This window comes from Mastigoproctus giganteus, chromosome 10, assembly GCF_048544385.1.
Source record: "Mastigoproctus giganteus isolate SK-2022 chromosome 10, ASM4854438v1, whole genome shotgun sequence".
Taxonomy (NCBI): Eukaryota; Metazoa; Arthropoda; class Arachnida; order Uropygi; family Thelyphonidae; genus Mastigoproctus; species Mastigoproctus giganteus.
In genome coordinates, this window is record NC_143584.1 from 163,808,667 (window position 1) to 163,829,223 (window position 20,557).

The 20,557-nt window shown below is 36.1% G+C and overlaps 1 protein-coding gene across 1 annotated transcript in view; it reads left to right on the forward strand.

Annotated features, from left to right (window-relative positions):
• Window positions 1–20,557, forward strand: part of ND-42 (NADH dehydrogenase (ubiquinone) subunit ND-42) — a 116,725-nt gene that overhangs the window by 14,304 nt on the left and 81,864 nt on the right. Inside the window, exon 2 of the mRNA XM_090382835.1 lies at window positions 3,586–3,672. Coding sequence (XP_090238961.1) covers window positions 3,586–3,672 — 87 coding nt within the window. The remainder of the gene's footprint in view (window positions 1–3,585; window positions 3,673–20,557) is intronic.

Here is a 20,557-nt window from a genome sequence, read left to right on the forward strand (position 1 = left end):
CTCAGAATAATAAGCTCAGAGGGCATAAATTCAAATTGAGGAAGGACGGATGTCGGATAGATGTGCGGAAATTTGCCTTTGGCCAGCGGGTGGTTGGTTGGTGGAACCGACTTCCATCACTTGTTGTTGAAGTTGATAGCCTAAACAAATTTAATGCTCAACTGGACAGGTATTTCGAACGAACAGAGGGGTGAAATGGGAGTGGTGTTTTTTTTTTTTTTTTTTGGCTGATGCTGAATAAGCTTGCTTTCTAGCTTCATATGCCTCTACTAATGCTAATGCTAATTTCTCCTACACTTTGCTTTCAGTTATTCCAAAATCATTAAGTATCCTGCTACAATTTGATAACCTTCTGCCATTTTCAAACCTTAATAATTCCTCATGTGTGAATGTAGATGCAAAATACTCATTCAGTTTGTTTGCTATCTGAGCAGGATCATCAACAGTCGAACCATTGATGTCAAGTGGACCAATCAGATTCAACCCCTTCCTTTTAGAGTTTATATAAGTAAAGAAAGCCTTGCTGTTTTTCTTAGCATCTTTTGCCAAGGATTTCTCGTAATCTGCCTTCGGCTGCCTAACCTCCTTTGTCACCTGATTACAGACTAGCTTATATCTGCCATAGGCTTCTGAGTCGCTTGATAATTTATATGCATCCCATGCATTTTTCTTCTCTATTACGAGTCACATTAGTTCATGAGATAACCATTTAGGCCTAAACCTTGAACAATATTTCTTAATAGGTATGAAACTTTTGGTAGCTTCTACGATTAATTCCTTGAACGCTTCCCACTTAGAATTTACTGATGGTAACATCGTCAGTTGATCCCACTGTACAGAATTTAAAAACTGTCGGAGAGCACTGTAGTCACCTTTACGGAAGCAAAAACCCTTTCCTTTACCCCTGATGGTAATTAAATCTTTAAGTAAATCCCACATCAGTACACTGTGATTACTGCCACCTAGTGGTTCCTTAATCTGTAAATTCTTAATACATGAATGATCACTGCTGATAACCAGATCAAGAGTATTACTTTCTCTGGTTGCCTCTCGAACATGCTGCTGCAGAAAACAATCATCCAATAAATCCACAAAAGTCTGACTAGTGTGTGAGTGACCAACCCACAAGTTCCAGTCAATATCTGGGAAGTTAATATCCCCCATTATAAGACATTCCGATTTACTAGCCCACTCTATTTCTTTGTACAATTGTTCATTGTAGTCATTCGAGTCATTAGGCCTATACACACTCCTACTCTTATTTTTGCTTTCGCGGTGCTTATGTCACACCAAACTGACTCAACAGTGCACTGTTCATCTATATCAACTGGATGCACTTCTTTTGATTTCGTTTTTCTTAATTAACAGCATAACACCACCTCCCTGTTTATCCTTTCTGTACACATTGTACTTCCTAAATTCCAGTTCAGCATTCCTTATATCTGTGTGACACCACGTCTCTGCTATCCCAACAATATCCGCCTTTGATGTCTTGACCAACACTTCAAATTCATCAAATTTATTTACTATACTTCTAGCATTGGTATACATGCTCCTACTCCTATTCTTAGTTACTCTAACACATCCCATATACCCACCTATTTCAGGAAGACCGCCATCCGTCCCTGAAACCTCCAACACCCCACGCTCCAGGTCGCTACTTATTCTAATAGAAGTTGTGCAAGAATCACCTTCACCTCTGCCTATGGCTACTGTTAAACTATTAGTCCTTGTATCCCCCCAAGCTATCAGTTTTCCGACCCACCTAACACTGGCTCGATAGCATCAGCAAATATTCTTGCACCCTTTCTATTTAAGTGTATCCCATCCCTATAGAAGCAGTCTCTCCTGTTAACAAGTACAGTCCAGGCTGAAAAAAATTCTACCCCTTGAGCCTTGCACATTCTTTCCAGGGCCGAATTGATCGACAAGGCTCTCATCATATACTCCCTTCTATTGTGTCTGGGCAGAATTGGAGACACTTTCAAATTCAATCCTAATTCTCGGCTTTTGTTCAACAGTGACCTGTACTTGTTAAGTAATTCTGCCAGTCTCCTACTCCTAATATCATTAGTGCCAACGTGTACAACTATATCACCTTTTGTGCCCTTAAAAGATGATATCTGCTGTATAACGTCATCAACCTTTGCCCCTGGCAGACATACTCTGGTCCTGTTCCATCTATCCTTTTTACAAAGCATGTTTCCCATTTCTCTGACAATAGAGTCACCAAGAACTACTAGTTCCTGTGGGACCAGCGCATTCTGCCTTGGGGGTTGCCGCTGTGTTGCATGATGACCAAGTGCAAGCTCTGGCGTTGATGTGGGCAGCTGAGAGCCTGATGGGCCCCTCAATTTAGATCTTTCGAAGGCATCCACCCTGTCCTTCAAACTCTCATATAGGCCCATAGCAATGCTGAGTTGTCGCCTGATTTCCTTACATCGCGCACACACAAAGACATCCCCCATGGCAATGTCATGTTCCGTTCCAGAGATTTTGGCAAACATTTCACAAGTTGCACATTTTTTTAGGCTGTGATGCGTTGGAGAATCGCCCCCCCCTCAGTTCTCCCCCGAGTCACAGCACTCCTGCCATTTGTGCCTGTTGCTTTGCTGCCCTAGTTTGGGGCATGATACTTTAAATTTCCGTGGTATTTCCATAGTGTAAATAGTACATAATCGTCCAAAACATCTAGGGCATTACCACCAACACTCCAAGTCTGAAACAGCTGCATACATCAGACTTCATGGTTGAGGTGATACACACTATGGATATTTTCCATGCCCAAACATTTCTGTCAGAATGAAACACTCTGTAGCAAGGTTCATCACTCTGTAACACCTTCTGCCATTATTTGAATCTATGAATGTTAAGAAAGGCACTACTTCAAATGTTGTTTTATATTGTGCCCATGATTCATGCCATAACTGAACAGTCTATTTTTGAGTAACATCCAACACAGTGGATTTTGGGGGGTTTCAGATGAGTCACAGTTGTGTGCATAAAAAAAAAGCTACTAATTGGTATCTTACTGGCACCTCACATTGCAGTTCACAATTCACAACCCATACTGGCATCTAACATACTGCTTAATGTGCAGATAGACCCCCAAGATTTATGTTACTGTGCCTGAGCTAATATCTGTGCATGGGTGGTTTCCGGCACAAAATGTATTTGTGGAGCATCCAAATATTTTTGATCATATAGTGTGTGTGTGTGTGTGCAATAAAATAATGAAAACTAAATAAGAATATGCAGACACATCTAATAAAATGTTTATTTATACTACCTATATGTCTGCTTCTTTTTATTTATTTTTTAATATTTATATTATTTTCATCGTTCAAAATATCATAACCATTTTTTAAGATTCATATAGCCATAGTACTTTTGTCATTAAAAATTGCACACGTATTTTTGATCCACCCCCATTTTGGATGCTAGAATGCCTCAATATTTTTGCACATGCTTTTGAATATCGTGTGTGTGTGTGTCCTAACCATTTTTTTTTAAATAAATGGCAGTTAAAAAAATATGAAAGGCATTTTTTGCTGTTTCTAATAAAATTTTGTTTTCTTTTTGTAGGACAAGGGGTTATATTGGATAGATGTGTTTACAGCGATTTTGTGTTTCTTGAAACGATGTATAAATCTGGTTATATCAGCAAGAAAGGTAAGTCAAATTTGGCCTATGTAATAAAAGCAGTATTAATGAATTACTGTAAACCTCAAACTCTACTGAATGTCAAATAATTCACACTGATATGTCAAAACCAATATGTGAAAAGGAAAATATTTCCTCTTTACATATTAGTTTATGTGAACTTAGTAATTTAGAATAATGAATGTATTATCTGGGCAATCATGCAATTAAAAAGTTATTATATTAACAATCATTTTCCAAAATACTCTGATCCCAGATAAGTATTCAGAGAGACTGGCTGCATTTTACAGCTCACTCTCTGTGCAAATTGCCTGAAGTGTAGAAATAGGCTGCAGAAAGAAAAGAATTTTTCATAAGCTTACTGTAGATACTTAAGTATAAGTTGAAATTTTGGACGTGTTTAAAATCGAAAAGTACATGTCTTATATATGAGCCATGTCAAATTTAAACATATATAGAAAAATTTATGCAAAATCTTAAAATAATTTAATGTTTATGATGGAAAAAATTCATCTTGTTCTCAGTTCTTTATAGAGCAAGTGTCAGACACAGATTATTGCATATTCAATTGTTACTAATTTTTGTTGTAATGTTTTGTAGAACAATTCCAGGTGACAGTCTTGCATTTCTCAACTTATATTTGATTTTTTAAATTATGGTAATATAAGTACAGTAAGCACCGGTTTAGTCATCACTGGTTATTAGAATCAATCATCTTATAGAATCAAATTTCAAAGAACTGATTCAAATCAATAAAATGCATACACTTTCATCCTTTATTAGAATCACACTTTGTTATAATAATCAATTTTGAATGCCCCTGTGATATTTTTCTAAAGCACATTTCTAGATTTAATTTTTGGAGGTCACAACTATAAAACAGTAAAAACAATTTGCAATTTTCGGTTTATTGGGCTTTTTTGTTTGTACAATCTAGTATAAATGGGTAGTAAACTTGATTTTATTGCATTTGCGATAATACCGATAGCTGAAATTCTGTGTGTTTTTAAGTTATTATGATGAAATGTGTTTCCCTTTCACTGAAATTTGCTCTTCATTCCTATATCCAAACTTTGTAAACGTTTTACTCTATATCTCACATGCACGTGTCGTGTTAGTTCCAATTTGTGCGTGATGTGTGCTTTGCTATTGATTGACACTTATCTTTTTTAGTGTGTTTTAAATTTTACTACCCAAAAAAAGGTCACTGAACAGAAAGAGTGAATTTGAGTGTAAAAGATAAGTTACAAATTACAGAAATGTATGACAGATTAAATTTAAGCAATATGTCTCAAAGGGAAGCAGCAATAAAATTAGGAGTGCTTCAGTCATCTTTATCAGAATTATTAAAATCACATCACACATTAGGAAGATGTGATTTGTGAATCCAGTAAAAGGAAGCATGAAAGGAAATGCCAAGCAGTAGATGAAGCTCTGTTCTTTTGGTTCAAACAGATCAGCTCATTTAATGCACCAATCAGTCGTATCATTCTCCGTCAGAAAGCTAATGATTTTGCTGAAAAACTACACAAAGAGTTTAAGACGACGGACAGATGGCTGACAAGATGGAAGGAGAAGCATGATATTGTTTACAAAAAACTTCACAAAGAATAACAGGATCCGATGGTTCTGCAGCTGACAACTGGTTGGAAACTTCTTGGCAAACTGTGTTAAGCACTTATAATCTTGAAGACATTTTTAATACAAATGCAACACAGTTGTACTACAGGGCTACCCCAGACCACATGATTTTTAAAAATTCCTCTGCATCTACAGGAAAGACGATCAAAGACAGGATTACAGTTCTTTTAACATGCAACATGATGGGAATGGTCAAGATGAAGCTGTTATAGGCAAGAGTAAATTGCCTAGATAAAGGAGTAAAACAGCTTCATGTTGAATATGCCAATAACGCCAACGCTTGGATGATAGCTTCTTTATTTGAAGATTATCTTTGTAAATTGGATTTGCAGTTGGATAAGAAAAACAAAAAATTGCATTGGTTTTGGACAACTGTCCAGCTCATCCAAAGTTGGTTTGCAAAAACATTGAATTAGTTTTTCTACCTTTGAATATCACTGATTCAACCTCTCAATCAGAGAATAATAAAAACCTTTAAGATGTTTTATAGATTAGATATGAGGTGAATAACCATTCAGTTTATAGATGATGGTTTGGGAACATCATTCGATATTGCAAAGCAGCAGATAACTGTTCTAGATGCACTTCATATGACAATGAGTACCTGGAATGACGTTTCTGAAACTTGCATTAGCAACTGTTTCAAAAAATGTGGATTATTATTCATGATGGTCAACTAAGTCATGAAACTGATTACGTTGAAAAGCCGGAATATATGGGTGAACAGGAGTTTAATGATTGGGTGGACATAGATGGTGATCTACAAGTTACTACAGCTTTAACAGATGAAGAAATTGCCCAGTCTGTTACTGATGATTTTGCCAAAGAGGAGGAGGAGGAGAAAATGAAGATGAATCTCAACAAATTCCAGTTACAAAATGGCAAACTCGTGAAGCTATAGCCTTCCTGAGGAGAGCTGTGGAAGAAACTGGTGCAAGTGATCGTGAATATAGACTGTTAAACAATATTGAAAAATCTGTAAATAGACTTTGCAGTGATAATTTAAAACAATCTATAAATTATTAATTTTAAATTATAATCATATTATAAAGTGTTATGTTTAATTAATATGTCTATTAATTAAGCTTTGTATGTAAGTATAAATTTATTTTTATTTTGCTAACCTGTGGATAATAGTCCTTTTGATTTTCACGTATCATTTAATTGGTAATAAACTTCTGGTAATAAAGTGTAAATTTGTGCTTTATATCTTTATTTTTATAGCCTATGGATAATATTTATAGATTTTTGCTTATTATAATCACCGTTTATTAGAATCAAAATTCAATTTGCGAATGTGATCACTGTAACCAGTGCTTACTGTATTCCATTCATTTATAATCAAAAAGATTTTGGATCAAATAGGTTTATACCACTTAACCCATTTCGTTATGCTAAAATATAAAAAAATCAGGCAGCTTCAGCCATGCCCTCTAAAACACATTTTCTAAACTCGACTTATACATTTTCTGACTCCCCAAGGCCCAGAACTAAGGGTCGACTTGTACTTGAGTATCTATGGTAATTCATTTCCTCTCTCCCCATGAAAATTCATAATGTCCATGACAATAAGTAAAGCTATTATTTTTCACCATATAGAAAAGTAAAAATAAGTTGGAATAGTGTAATTTATATTTTAATTTTTAACCTTGTTATTCAAACTTTGTTTATCCTAACTTATTATAGGACTAGCTGTGAATCTATTAAAATCAGCTAATTGTCATTTATCATTAATAAGATATAATATTATTATGTTTGCTAGTTATATGAGTTCCAGTTCCAGTTTGTGAGAGCTTCCTTGGACTCGGGGGAGGTGCCCATGGACTGGAGATGTGCGGATGTGGCCCCAATTCGCAGAGGAGGATCAAGGGCTGACGCGGGTAATTGTGGACCTGTGGACTTGGCTTCTGTTCCAGAAGAATTAATGGAGGCGCTGGTTGGAGAGGCACTGCAGGATCATTTGGACGGGACTTCAGTTGTGGCTCGGACGCAGCATGGTTTTGTTGAGGGGAAGTCTTGCCTGACCAATTTGATTGGGTACTGTGATGCGGTCGCGGGGGAGCTGGATGCGGGGAATGGCTTTGATGTTGTATACTTGGATCTTGGAGGGGCTTTTGATACTGTTGCACATGGAAGACTGCTACACAGATTGGAGCAGTGTGACATTGGAGGCGGGTTGCTGCTATGGATGGGGGGTGGTTGAGGGGGAGAGGGCAGAGAGTGGTAATCAATGGACGCTGCTCATCGTGGACTAATGTTATTAGTCGAGTCCCTCAGGGCTCAGTGTTGGGTCCATTATTGTTTTCTGTATTTATAAATGATATTGATGATGATATATCAAGCTTAATGTCCAAGTTTGCAGACGATACAAAGGTTGGCAGGGTTGTCAAGGACACTACTGACACTATGCTGCTGCAACAGGATCTGGAAAGGTTGAACAGATGGGCTGAGAGGTGGCAAATGAAGTTTAACATTGACAAATGTAAAGTACTACACATGGGAAACAGCAACCCCAGAGCAACGTATCAACTCTGTGGTACTACACTGACAGTGGTAGAGAATGAAAGGGACTTGGGGGTGGTTGTGCAGGCAGATATGAAGTTCTCTGAGCAGTGCAGATGGGCTGCAAGAGTAGCTCATGGAGTATTGTCAATGATATACAGGAATTTTTCCAGCAGGGATAAGGAGGTGATTATTCCCTTGTATAAGGCAATGGTCAGGCCACACCTAGAGTACTGTATACAGGTCTGGAGGCCTCATTTCAAGAAGGATGTAGAGCTGCTGGAATGAGTACAGAGAAGGGCAACAAGATTAGTGAATGGAACAAAGGGGTGCTCTTACGAAGAAAGGCTTAAGTTTTGCAAATTACAGTGTCTGGAGACTAGGCACCAGCGAGGTGATCTGATAGAGGTGTATAAAGCCTTGAATGGTTTGAGCATGCTCAATGCTGATGGGATTCTTCCTCTAGCTCAGAATAATCACCTGAGAGGGCATAAATTCAAATTGAGGAAAGACAGATGTAGGATAGACGTGCGGAAATTTGCCTTTAGCCAGCGGGGGGGGTTGGTTGGTGGAACAGACTTCCATCCCTTGTAGTGGAGGTTGATAGCCTAAATAAGTTTAAGGCTCAGCTGGACAGGTATTTTGAACGAACAGAGGGGTGAAGTGGAAGTGGGGGTTTTTTTTTTTTTTTTTGGCTGATGCTGCATAAGCTTGCTTTCTTGCATCAAATGCCTCTACTAATGCTAATGCTATATAACTGAACAGTACATCACTAGGTAAAAAATTAATATAGAGCAAACAAACACTATAGTATTGTTATTATAGCTTGTCAGTCATTATTATTATTATAGATATATTAGTAATTTATTATTTATGTAAATTACAGTATGCTTGTTGTATTGTTGTCAAAGAAACATGATAGAGCAAAGTAGCCTATTATCACATTGGTTCTTAAATCTGATATTTCATTTTGTTTTTCATCTGGATACTCCACTTTCTTTTTTTGTACATTGCACTATAATATTTCAAGTTTTAAGGAATTACATTTAATGTACAGTCACATCAGGGTAATTGTAGCTTTGTGGAGCATTACTTATAATTATAACAATCAAAATATCAGAATGCTGAAGAATTTATCACCTGCCTTCTTTAGGCTAATAAAAGAGTTTCTTTTTATTACTGCAGTGATAAAAACAAACTCTTTTATCAACCCAAACTCCATAACTAATTTACATATAACCATACCTAATAACAAAAACAGCACTTTGTCTAGCTTAATTCTTATAATGCAAAATAACACAATAATAATGCATTATTCAGCACAACATTTCTTGAATTAAGACTATGTATTTACTGAAAATATAGATACTAATGAGATTATAGCTTCACTAGTGTGCATTCAAAACTGTCACTCTATCATTTTTCTATTTTTTATTCATTATTTCTTATTTCCATAGCAACAACTGTTATGCGTGCCTGCAGATGGTTAGGTATGATTTATGCCATGAGGTTGCACATGTGAGAATAGTAAACTAGCACTAGTAGGCATAAACAATACAGGATTTTATAGCAAAGATATATTATGACAATCCTGGATAATTCCAAAAAATTAATCATGGACTGTGACAAATCAAATCTGTTATATACAGTAAGTATATAACACATATACTTTCTGCATCTCTTCTGTAAATTAAAATAATGCCTAAAAAAAAAAGGGACAGAATAATATATGAATCCTGTTTGGGATTTCCCAGTCACATAATTGCTGCACAGGTTTCAACAAGGCATTGACTGTACAGCCCAGTTCACACTTTTTTTTCCTTCTTTAATTTGTTGTTTTGTTTTGATTTTTAGCAGTTATAATACTATTACATTTTTGTATTGCTAACAAAACAAATATACTTGCCTTTAATTGGAAATTAAAGATGCAGAACTGCTGTACCATCTTAGGGTCTGTTTGGATTAAACAGACTGTAAATTCAAGGTGTTTATGTGCAACATGTGATTATGTAATTTTGTTAGAGAGATGGGAATTGGGAAATTCCACAAGATGTTCCTATGGGCACTGTGTTTTATTTGCCTCTTTGGTCTACTGCTATGGACCAAAATTTAAATCATCTGTTCCCTGTTAGGAAGTATTTATGCACTTATTATTAATTTTTTTTCCTCTTATTTTGAACCTCTGAATATGTGTAGTGGATTCAGAAGCCTTGCAGTTCATCTGACACCCCTCTATATGTTGTATTCCTTAATTGCCATAGAGAGTAAAATAGAATATATATATAAAAAAAAAAAAAAAAAAACAGTCAATACTTAGAAGTTGTAATTCTGGTGAGTGGGCTCTTACAATATGATAAACAAAATTTTACTGCATAATATTAAAAAAAAAAAAGATAAAAGAGACAGGCTAGTACATATAACATGCTAATAAACCTAATAGGCTTCCAACAAAATTTCCTGCTTCATCCTAAAAAATTAAACCTTATTAACCAATATATCACAATCAGTATATGATAAAATGATTTATTTGATTATAGCATTAAAAAAAAATTGGAGTATACTTAGTCAAAGAATAAGGACCAGCAAGATATTGCAATTTGCAGAAAGAAAAGAATTTTTCCTAAGTTTGATACTTGAATATAAGTTGATAAATTGTGAATGTGTTTAAAATCAAAAAGTACATGTCATCTTATGTATGAGCTATGTCAGAATTAGCACATCCATTGTGTACATTATAATTCAAATAGGTATTTTTTGCAAATTAGAATAAAAGCTGCATCCAAAAGATGATATTAAAAAAAAGTGGAAAAAAATAGAAGAGATAGAAGTTGCATTCATAAATCATTTCATTTTATTAGACCCTTATAAATTAAGTAACTTCATATAGTGCCCTGAAGCAGCATTTCCTGATGTCAGGACATAAATGACTTTCCATTGACTGGGAATTCTATTCATAGTTTTGCTGATGATAGCACATTGCATTCCACCTTTCAGTGGAAAGATGGTTCAGCATGAGGCAAGAAGAAATGCTGATGAAAAAGAAGTTACTGATTTCAAAGGAGAACATAATTGGTGCTTCAGGTTCATGAAACGGAATGGACTAAGCATGCGTACACGCACCAGACTTGCCCAAAAGATGCCTGAAAGCTATGAGCAGAAGGTCCTTGAATTTCATCATTTTGTCATTCAATGTCGGAAGACACATCAGTTTGAGTTGGGACAGATTGCAAATATGGACAAAGTCCCCCTTCAATTTGATGTCCCAAGTAACAGAACTGTTGATAAGAAGGGGGTGAAAACTGTAACTGTGAAGACAAGTGGACATGAAAAGAGCCATTATACAGTTGTTCTAGCTTGTTGTGCCGACAGAACCAAGCTGTCTCCTATGCTGATTTTCAAACGCAAAACAGTGCCAAAAGAAGACATTCCTCGAGGAGTTATTGTCCATGTTCATGACAAGGGTTGGATGGATCAGGATGGGATGAAGATCTGTTTTGAGAAAGTTTGGAGCAGGAGACCAGGTGGGCTCTTATGCAAACCTGCCCTATTGGTGCTTGATCAGTTCAGGGCACACATAACAAAAAATACAAAGAAGATTGCTGCAGAGCAAAAAACAAAACTTGCCATCATACCTTGACATCCCAGCTCCAACCACTTGATGTCAGCATTAACAAACCCTTCAAAGCTGACATGAGAGACGAATGGAACCGATGGATGAAGTCTTCTGGGGACAATTTGACACCAGCAGGAAGAGTGAAGAAACCAACTATAGGAGAAGTTTGTTCCTGGGTGAAAAGATCCTGGGATAATATCAAGATTGAGATCGTTGTCAAGTCATTTAAGAAGTGTGGCATTTCAAATGCCATAGATGGAACTGAGGACGAGGCAATATATGAAGACAGTGATTCGTCATCAGACACAGACGAGGACAAGCTAATGGATGGGAGGTTTGACAGTGATGAGTTGTATGAATTTTATGATGAATAAAACTTGAGTTCAATCACTTTATGTAATACATTTTTTTTCAAATTTCGGGCCCCAAAATTAAGGTGCGTCTTATACATGGGAGCGTCTTACACATGGGGAAATACGGTAACTATCATATATATATATATATATATGATAGTTATTATAATAATATAATTATAAGGATGTACCTCTTTATAATGAAAAAATAGTTAAAACTAAGTTCAAGTAACTTAAACCCAAATTACGTGGCACCTCTGGAATGTTGTTGCGGCACCCCAGTTGAAAACCACTGCCTTAAATGCTGATCTCCAGGTAATTCTCTAGTGGATCAAAGATAACTTAGTTGATTTCAATACTTCTAAAACTCAGTCCTGTCTTATATCTCACAAAGAGGATTCTTCTGCTCCTATGGTTATATTCGATGAAACTCCAATTTCTAGCCACGATTGTATATCTCTATTAGGGATTACCTGACTTCTAATCTCTCTTGGTGTAAGCATACTACAAATATTGCTTCCTCTATATCTAAAAAACTGGGTTTTCTCTTTTGCTCTCAGCATTACTTTTTTTCCTAACAACTGTTCACTCTGTACAAATCGCAAATCTGCCCTACCATGGAATATTGTTCCACACCTGGAGTAGTACCCCTCTCTCGGGCTTCTAGATTCCATTCAAAAGAGGGCGGTTAGATTAATTAATGACTCATCTTTGACAGTCTCTCCACTCTGTCTCATAGATGTTGTTTCTGCCGTGTGTGTGTGTTTTTATAGATACTTTCATGGGCGCTTTTCTTCTGAATTGCTTCTGTGATTCCTACTCTCTCTTTCAAACCAGTCTGAACACATGCTGCAACCAGTCAACATCCCTTTACTGTCCAACTTCAAACTCACAGAACCAATTTTTCTTCTTCCTCATTTATTCATTCAACTTTTGTTTTCTGGAATAATCTTCCTTCATATGTATTTCCTGAAAATTGCAATCTACAGAAGTTCATCTAATGTCAACAAATATCTTCTTTCATCTTCTCACCTTCCAATCCATGCACAGTACTATGTACTATAGGTTCTAATACACTCTCGTGTTTGGGGTTTTTATAAATAAAAAAAAAAAAAAAGTTAAATTTGTCAGCAATTTAACTATGATCATATTATGAGCAATTTAACTATGGTCCCACCATATAGAATTTAAATACTGTCTTAGACTTCCATAGTCGCCTTTATTAAAGCAAAGATTATGCTAAATCAGCCGTGGGAGAGCATTATTAGAAGAAGCAACATCAAATCTCCCCGGACGAAGCTGTTATCATCGACCGGCCGTATAGGTTTTGGGACCGTAAGTGGCTCGAGAGCTTGCGTATTAGTTCCATTGGGAGCAACATTAATAGAGATAGGGGTATGCAGATTCATCCCCTCTTTGAGACAGTGATCCTTGGAGGGGATGAACGAATCCACCTGACGTACTCCTGAGCCACTTCCGGTTCTCTTACGCATTAGAACAATGCACGTGTTATTGAATCACGTGATATGTGCTGTGAACCTGCAGGTATTTAAGATTGCACTGCAAAAATAAAGCATACTGTTTATAAAGAAGGCAGAGCCTTCGAAAGCTTCAGATTTTAGCACTTTTAATTCTGTATATTTTATTGTATTCTTTTTGTTTTCGTTTTATATACTTATTGTAAATAGTAATTTATTGTAAATTAGTAATACCGGTTTAAGTTTTTTTTTGCATCCTTTGCCAAAAATTTCTCGTAATCTGCCTAACCTCCTTTGGGATGTGATTACAGACTAGTTTATTTCTGCCATAGGCTTCTGTGTCACCTGATACTTTATATGCATCCCATACATTTTTCTTCTCTGCCACAAGCCTCATTAGTTCATCTGACATCCATTTAGGCCTAAACCTTGAACAGTACAGTCAGTCCTCGTATAACACTTGTTCACATTACACGAATTCGATCATACACGATTTATAAATAGGGGAACGATATCTTATATAACACAAACCGAATTCGCTTATGCATGATTCGCCTTTGTGTTTACAAGAAATGGCAGTCAAACGCGGAATCACCCCAACTGAACGCAACACGATAGGAATGAAGAGAAGATTCTGAAAATGTATTTATGTTTTTTATATCAGTGAAGGGGAAACACATTGCACCATAATAACGTAAAAACCAACACAATTCCAACTATCGGTATAATTGCAAATGCAATTAGATCGAGTTTACTACCAGTTTATAACAGATTCCACTAGCAGAAACACAACTGGAAATTGTTTTTATTGTTTTATGGTAGTAACCCCTAGAAATGTGCTTTAGTAAAATGTGAGGTGTTAATAGTGTATCTCGGCCTTTACGGTGTTGTTTATTCAGTTGCTACAGCTTTGTTTATGTGTATCAAGCGTGCCTCCTCGTTTTGTAATTGTGCTTTATTCCCTAAATGAGTAAAATATTTAAAAGGTGTGAAAAGGAAGCGTCCTGGTGAAGACACTGCAGATTCAGAGAGAAAAAGAAAAGCAATCGATAAACAGAGGTGGACTGGGTCAAAAATTCTTACCCTGGAAAATTTGTAGCAGCCTCATTAGCATTTATGGCCAAAATCACACCGACCTCCGGCCCACCGGGGTTTCCCTATGTAAGGCTTATGGCCAGTCCTCCTCTGAAACGCTTTGAGCGAAATGAAAGACCATGTGATATTGCATGTGATACAGACCTAAATGAGGCAACGCCAAGAATTGCAAAGAATGCAGAGAAAATAAAAACAACTTTCATAGCAGGAACAACTCAAAATGTAATTAAAATCCATTAGATTAAGACACAAAGAATTGGAAGAGATGGAACGGCTGTCATCTGTTTGGATAGAAAATCAAACAAAAAACAAGTTTGCTTACGATAGAAGCAAAAGCATTAGCAATATTTTATTATGTAATAGTCGTAATAAAATACGTAAGTATTTTATTACCATTATTTATTATGTTTGGTAATGTTTTGGTTACAAATGTGTGTTCAATCTTGGGTGGTCGGCACCTAACCCTATTTTTCCCATAGGGCCTGTTGTTTATATTGCACGAGGGTTTCTAGGAACACAACTATCATGTTATACGAGGACTGTCTGTATTTCTTAGTTGGAATGAAAAGCCTAGTAGACTCCAAAATTAAGTCCCTGAAGGCTTCCCATTTAGAATTCAATATTGGCGACATCATCAGTTGATCAAACTGTACAGAATTTAAAAACTGTCTGAGACCTCTGTAGTCACCTTTACGAAAGCAAAAGTCCTTCCCTTTAACCTTGATGGTAGTTACATCTTTAAATAATTCCCACATCAGTACATTGTGATCACTGTCACTCAGTGGTTCCTTTATCTGCAAATTCTTAATGCATGAATAATCACTGCTGATAATCAGATCAAGAGTATTACTCCCTCTGGTTGCCTCTCAGACATGTTGCTGTAGAAAACAGTCATCCAATAAATCCACAAAAGTCTTGTTAGTGTGCGAGTGACCAAAAACAAGTTTCAGTCAATATCCAGAAAGTTAAAATTCCCCATTATAAGACATTCTGATTTACTGGCCCACTCTATTTCTCTGTAGAGTTGCTCATTATACTCATCAGATTCATTAGGCCTATAACACACACCTACTCATTTTTCCTTTTCCAGTGCTTAAATCACACCAAACAGACTCAACATTGCATTGTCCACCAACATCAATTGGATGCACTTCTTTAGATTTTGTGTTTCTTAACTAACAGCATACCCCTCCTCTCTTCCTGTTCTGTCTATCCTTTCTGTTCACATTGTACTCCCCAAATTCCAATTCTGCACTGCTTATGTCTGTTTGACTCCACGTCACTGATATTCCAACAGTATCCGCCTTTGATGTCTTGACTTGCACTTCAAGCTTATCAAATTTATTAACTATACTCCTAGCATTGGTGTACATGCAAGTATACATGCACCTGTTTCTACTCTTAGTTACCCTAACACAGCCCATGTATTTATTTGTTCCACTATGATTCCTAGCAGTTCTGGAAATCTCCATTGCCTTGCTTTTCAGACTGCTGCTCATTCTAATAGAAGCAGTGCAAGAATCACTTTTGCCTCTGGCCACTGTTAATCTTTTAGTCTGTATATCCCCCCCCCCCAAGCTAGCAGTTTTACGACCCACTTAACACTCCCTCGATAGCGTCAGCAAATATTCTTGCGCCATTTCTATTTAAGTGTATCCCATCCCTGTAGAAGCAGTCTCTCTTGTCAACAAGCACAGGCCAGGCTGAAAAAAATTCTACCCCTTGAGCCTTGCACAATCTCTCCAGGGCCGAATTGATCAACAAGGCTCTCATCACATACTCCCTCCTATCAAGTCTGGGCAGAATTGCAGACACTTTCAAATTTAACCATAACTCGCGACATTGACCTGTACTTGTTGAGTAAATCTGCAGATCTCTTACTCTTAATGTCATTAGTTCCAATGTACAACAATATCACCTTTTGTGCCCTTAAAAGATATCTGCTCTACAACATCATCAACTTTTGCCCCTGGCAGACATACTGTAGTCCTGTTCCACCTATCCTTGCATAGTATATTCCCTGTCTCCCTACAATAGTGTCACCAACAATAACTAGTTCCTTTGGGACCACCGCATTCCGTCTTGGAGATTGCCTCTGTGTTGTCTTATGCACGGGAGTGAGCTCTGCCATTGAGCTAGGCATCTGAGAGCTTGATGGGCTGCTCATGTTAATTTCTTCGAGGGAATTTACCCTACACCTCAAGCTCTCGTAGACGTCCATCAGAACGCTGAGTTGGTGCCTAATTTCTAGACATCTAGCACATACAAAGGCAACCTCCTTAGCTAGATCTGGTTACTCTGAAACATAAAATGGATTTTGGATCCAGGTAACTCCATCGGTAAAAGATGGGAAATATTTCTGAAATGATGCGTGTTGCAAACCATTTAAATGTTGGATGATGCTACCATAAATAGTTTCTTCCAGACTAGATTCTGTTTCTATCAAAAAGTCATTCAGGTAAAAAGCATTTATACTGCCTTTTTTATGCACCACTTTCAAAATTCAAGTTTACGTTGAAAAGACTCAGTTCTGTTCCTTGTTGTGGATATTGACACGCTCTTTCCTTGACGTGAGTGATTTAGTTCATTAATCCTTGTAAAAATGTCTGCTAAGTATGCCAATTTCTTAGCCATGTTGTTAAAAAAAAGAAAGAAAAAATTTCCAAGTAAAGTTCAAAAACTCTAACAGGAACTTTCCCTGCTGCCTTGTTTCTGTATGAAGCTGCAGCATTGTGTTCACTGCCCATTGTGTTTCAGGGGGTCTACAAAATGTTCAGACGGTATCAAGTAATATGTGTTTATTTTCTTAAAAAATATACTGATAGAATCACACCAAATTTCGTTATAGAATATTACATATTTTTGATACAATTAGTATATATAATTGTATACATGTTTCAAATTATTCATTCTGTGTATAGCAAATTGATGATAAATAAAGTTATTATTATATATTTGTTATTAAAATATATAATAACTAAAATTAATTTTTAAATAATTTTAACAAATTTAATTTAATTTGTTAAAATAAAATTAAATTAATTAAATTTTAACAAATTGAATTAATTTTAACATTAAAAATAAGAATAAAGTTTAGTTGTTTCACACATAAAACTTTAAATTTTCTTTTCAGAAAACCCAGTGTGCACACGCACACGGGTCCGCAAACATGTTTTGATTTTTGAAGGGGTCTATAAATCTCAGTAGTTTGGGAACCACTGGTTTAGGTGACACGCACTTGTTGATGGAACACACAGTGGCTACTCTAACAAGACAGTGCCAACTCTTTGATACATGCCACCACCCCCTACCATATTCCTGTCATTGCTCTGGCCCCATCAATGCACTTTTCCCAACTGATTTCATGTTCTATCATGTAACTATTACAATTTTGTTCTGGAACAAGTAATGTATGAATACAAGTAATACTGCTAATCCTGATACGTCTGTTGATTTATCAGGTTACAACAAAAATGCAAAGCTGGATTTAAGTCATGACACCAATTGCTTTTCTATATCTGCTGACATATCTTAAATGTGATGTTTAACAGTATTATTAGATAACTGAACTGCTTCAAGTTTCTTTTTTGATTGTTCACCAAGCACAAAAGTTGCCATTTCCACCACACATGGCTTAATTAGGGTTTCTGCAATTGTATGGGCTTCTCTTACAAGTGCAATACCATAACTTATCTTTAGGTAGCCTCGGTAGTGTTTCATTATCAGTTTTTGAACTTTTTGCTATAAGGTTCTGACAGTTTGTTAATGCCTGAAGCTTATGCTTGAAAAACATATCTTTTTCCTTATATTCAGGATGATTAGTATCATGATGTTTACAAAATTTGGCAGGTAACATAGACCATTTGATAATATTTTGTTGCATAATTTTAACAAATTATGCAACAAAACAGGCGATGAATTTGACCATCAGGGTCAAGTTTGTCGCCTGTATACATAAACCCCAGAGACAGATAGGAATTATTGTACTTCAATTTTTTACAACTTCCTGTAGTTCTAGAACTGCCGATACTTGACGGTGACATAAAGCATTGAGATTCACATACAACGTCGATTACACATGTACTTACTGTAGTAGTACTTGATTGTTTACTTAACTACCCTCATTTTAGCCACTGATCCATGATAAATGAAAAACAAATTAACAGTAATGATACTGCATGCTATTTCACTGACACTATTGAAGCTAATAAAAATAACTACTTCACTTCCCTTCCCTTGTAATTATGTTAATGCTATATGAACTACGACTAAACTGAACTGGCGATCTGTGGTGGTGGAAGTCACAGCTAGAGATTACTGAAATCTGTAGCAGGTGCAACAATGCAAGTTTTTTGCAGTGTTGCACATGCATTTCTTTCTGTCCACATGCAACATACTTCGTAATCAGATAGCTACAAATATATATCTGTAGCATACGTAATAATGCATTGCAAGATTTGACCGTAATTAAACTGATTGTCGCTCACTTCATAGGTACTGGGGGTTTCTTAAGTAGATATTCCAATGGTCATGCGAAATAAACATATCGCCAATTAAAGAAGTTTCGTGATTAGTTTTAACAAAACGTTTTTCCTCCAATTAAAAAAAATAAGTAAAATTCAAAGTAGCTATTACAGAAATTATCCACGGATCCCCTGGGAACTGTTTGTGGATCCCTTGGGAACCACTGCTCTATAGGATTAAGGTTCGGTTATGCTCTCTGATCAATCCAGCATAATGGGGTGCACCTGAATTGCAGTGTTGCTTAAATGTGCTCTGCTATTCAGATGTTGGTCTATATAGGAATCAAGGAGTCTATGGACTTCCAACAATATATGTATTGGACTATTATACTTCTTTCACCAGTTTTAATATTGTGCTTATTCATGACTAGTTCGTGTTGATTTCTTTATGCTAACCTTGACACCAGCACAGTGAGTTGAAAACAGGATTGGCCATCCACCAGACTCTTTTTCAATATGATAATGTTCAGTTTTGATGTCTGCTTCATAGCCTGTTGTAGGCATTTCTACTTTTGCTGTGCAGGGTTGGATTAGGCTAGGCTAAGCTAGGCTAGTTGTGGTGTTAAGTGCTAAAGCTATGAAGCTTTTGTATATTGTGTCTGTAATTGCATATATTCTTCAGTCGATTTGTTGTTACTGGATGAAAAATCAGTTTACAAGAGAGAAACCATATAGCCATCATCAGAGACCAACTGACTCAGCCAGATTGTCAAAAATGCCCAAAAAATTGCTTGTATGATTAATGGGATTTGAAATCAGATCTTTTCCAACCAGTGAGGGAAGACAGTATTGCTACCAATTAAAACTGGTATAGGGAAAGACACTGCTATAGCATAGACTGGAGCAATATATGTATAGTATAGTTAGTATGAACTAGAGCTGTAATGCTCAATACATTCTACGTTGATATCAATATTTGTAAAATAATAAGAGGAGTAAACCTCAATGTACTACATAGACCACTTCCATGATACTCTCCAGAAATTAAAACGAAAAAATTGAAAAACTTACATTAGAGTAACAAATAGTTTAAAAAATAATTAAAACTCAATTTAACGCAATTAAAAATCAATTTAATGCAATTAAAAATAAGAAAATTAATTAAAAGAATTTAACGAAAAAAATTTCAAACGATTTTCCTTCCTGAAGCTGACAATGCTTTTCGACCATATGTCGTGATCACGGGAATGAAAATTCCTGTGATTTTTAATTGTGTTAAATTGATTTTTAATTATTTTTTAAACTATTTGTTACTCTAATGTAAGTTTTTCGATTTCTTCGTTTTAATTTCTGGAGAGTATCATACAGAAGTGTTCTATATACCTATATTGAGGTATACTCCTCTTATTATTTTACAAATGTATTGTATAGTGTATACTGTAGCAATATACGGTAATACCTCGCACAGTGTGGGTTCAATCAGTATGGGATTCACTATAGTGCGGTTTGTGATACATAAATGGTTGAAATTAGAAGAGAAACTTAAAATTATTAGATGCCATGAAGAAGGAAGGCGCTTTGTTTGCCATACTCACACGAGACAAATGAATAAATGAATCATCTATAAGAAGACTTGTAAAAGGAAAGAATCAGTACAAAGAGTATGGAATAACTACCAACTCTTTTGCCTCGAAAACAGTTGTAAAGAAAAGGAGCTCTCTAATGGTAAATATGGAACGTCTGCTATCG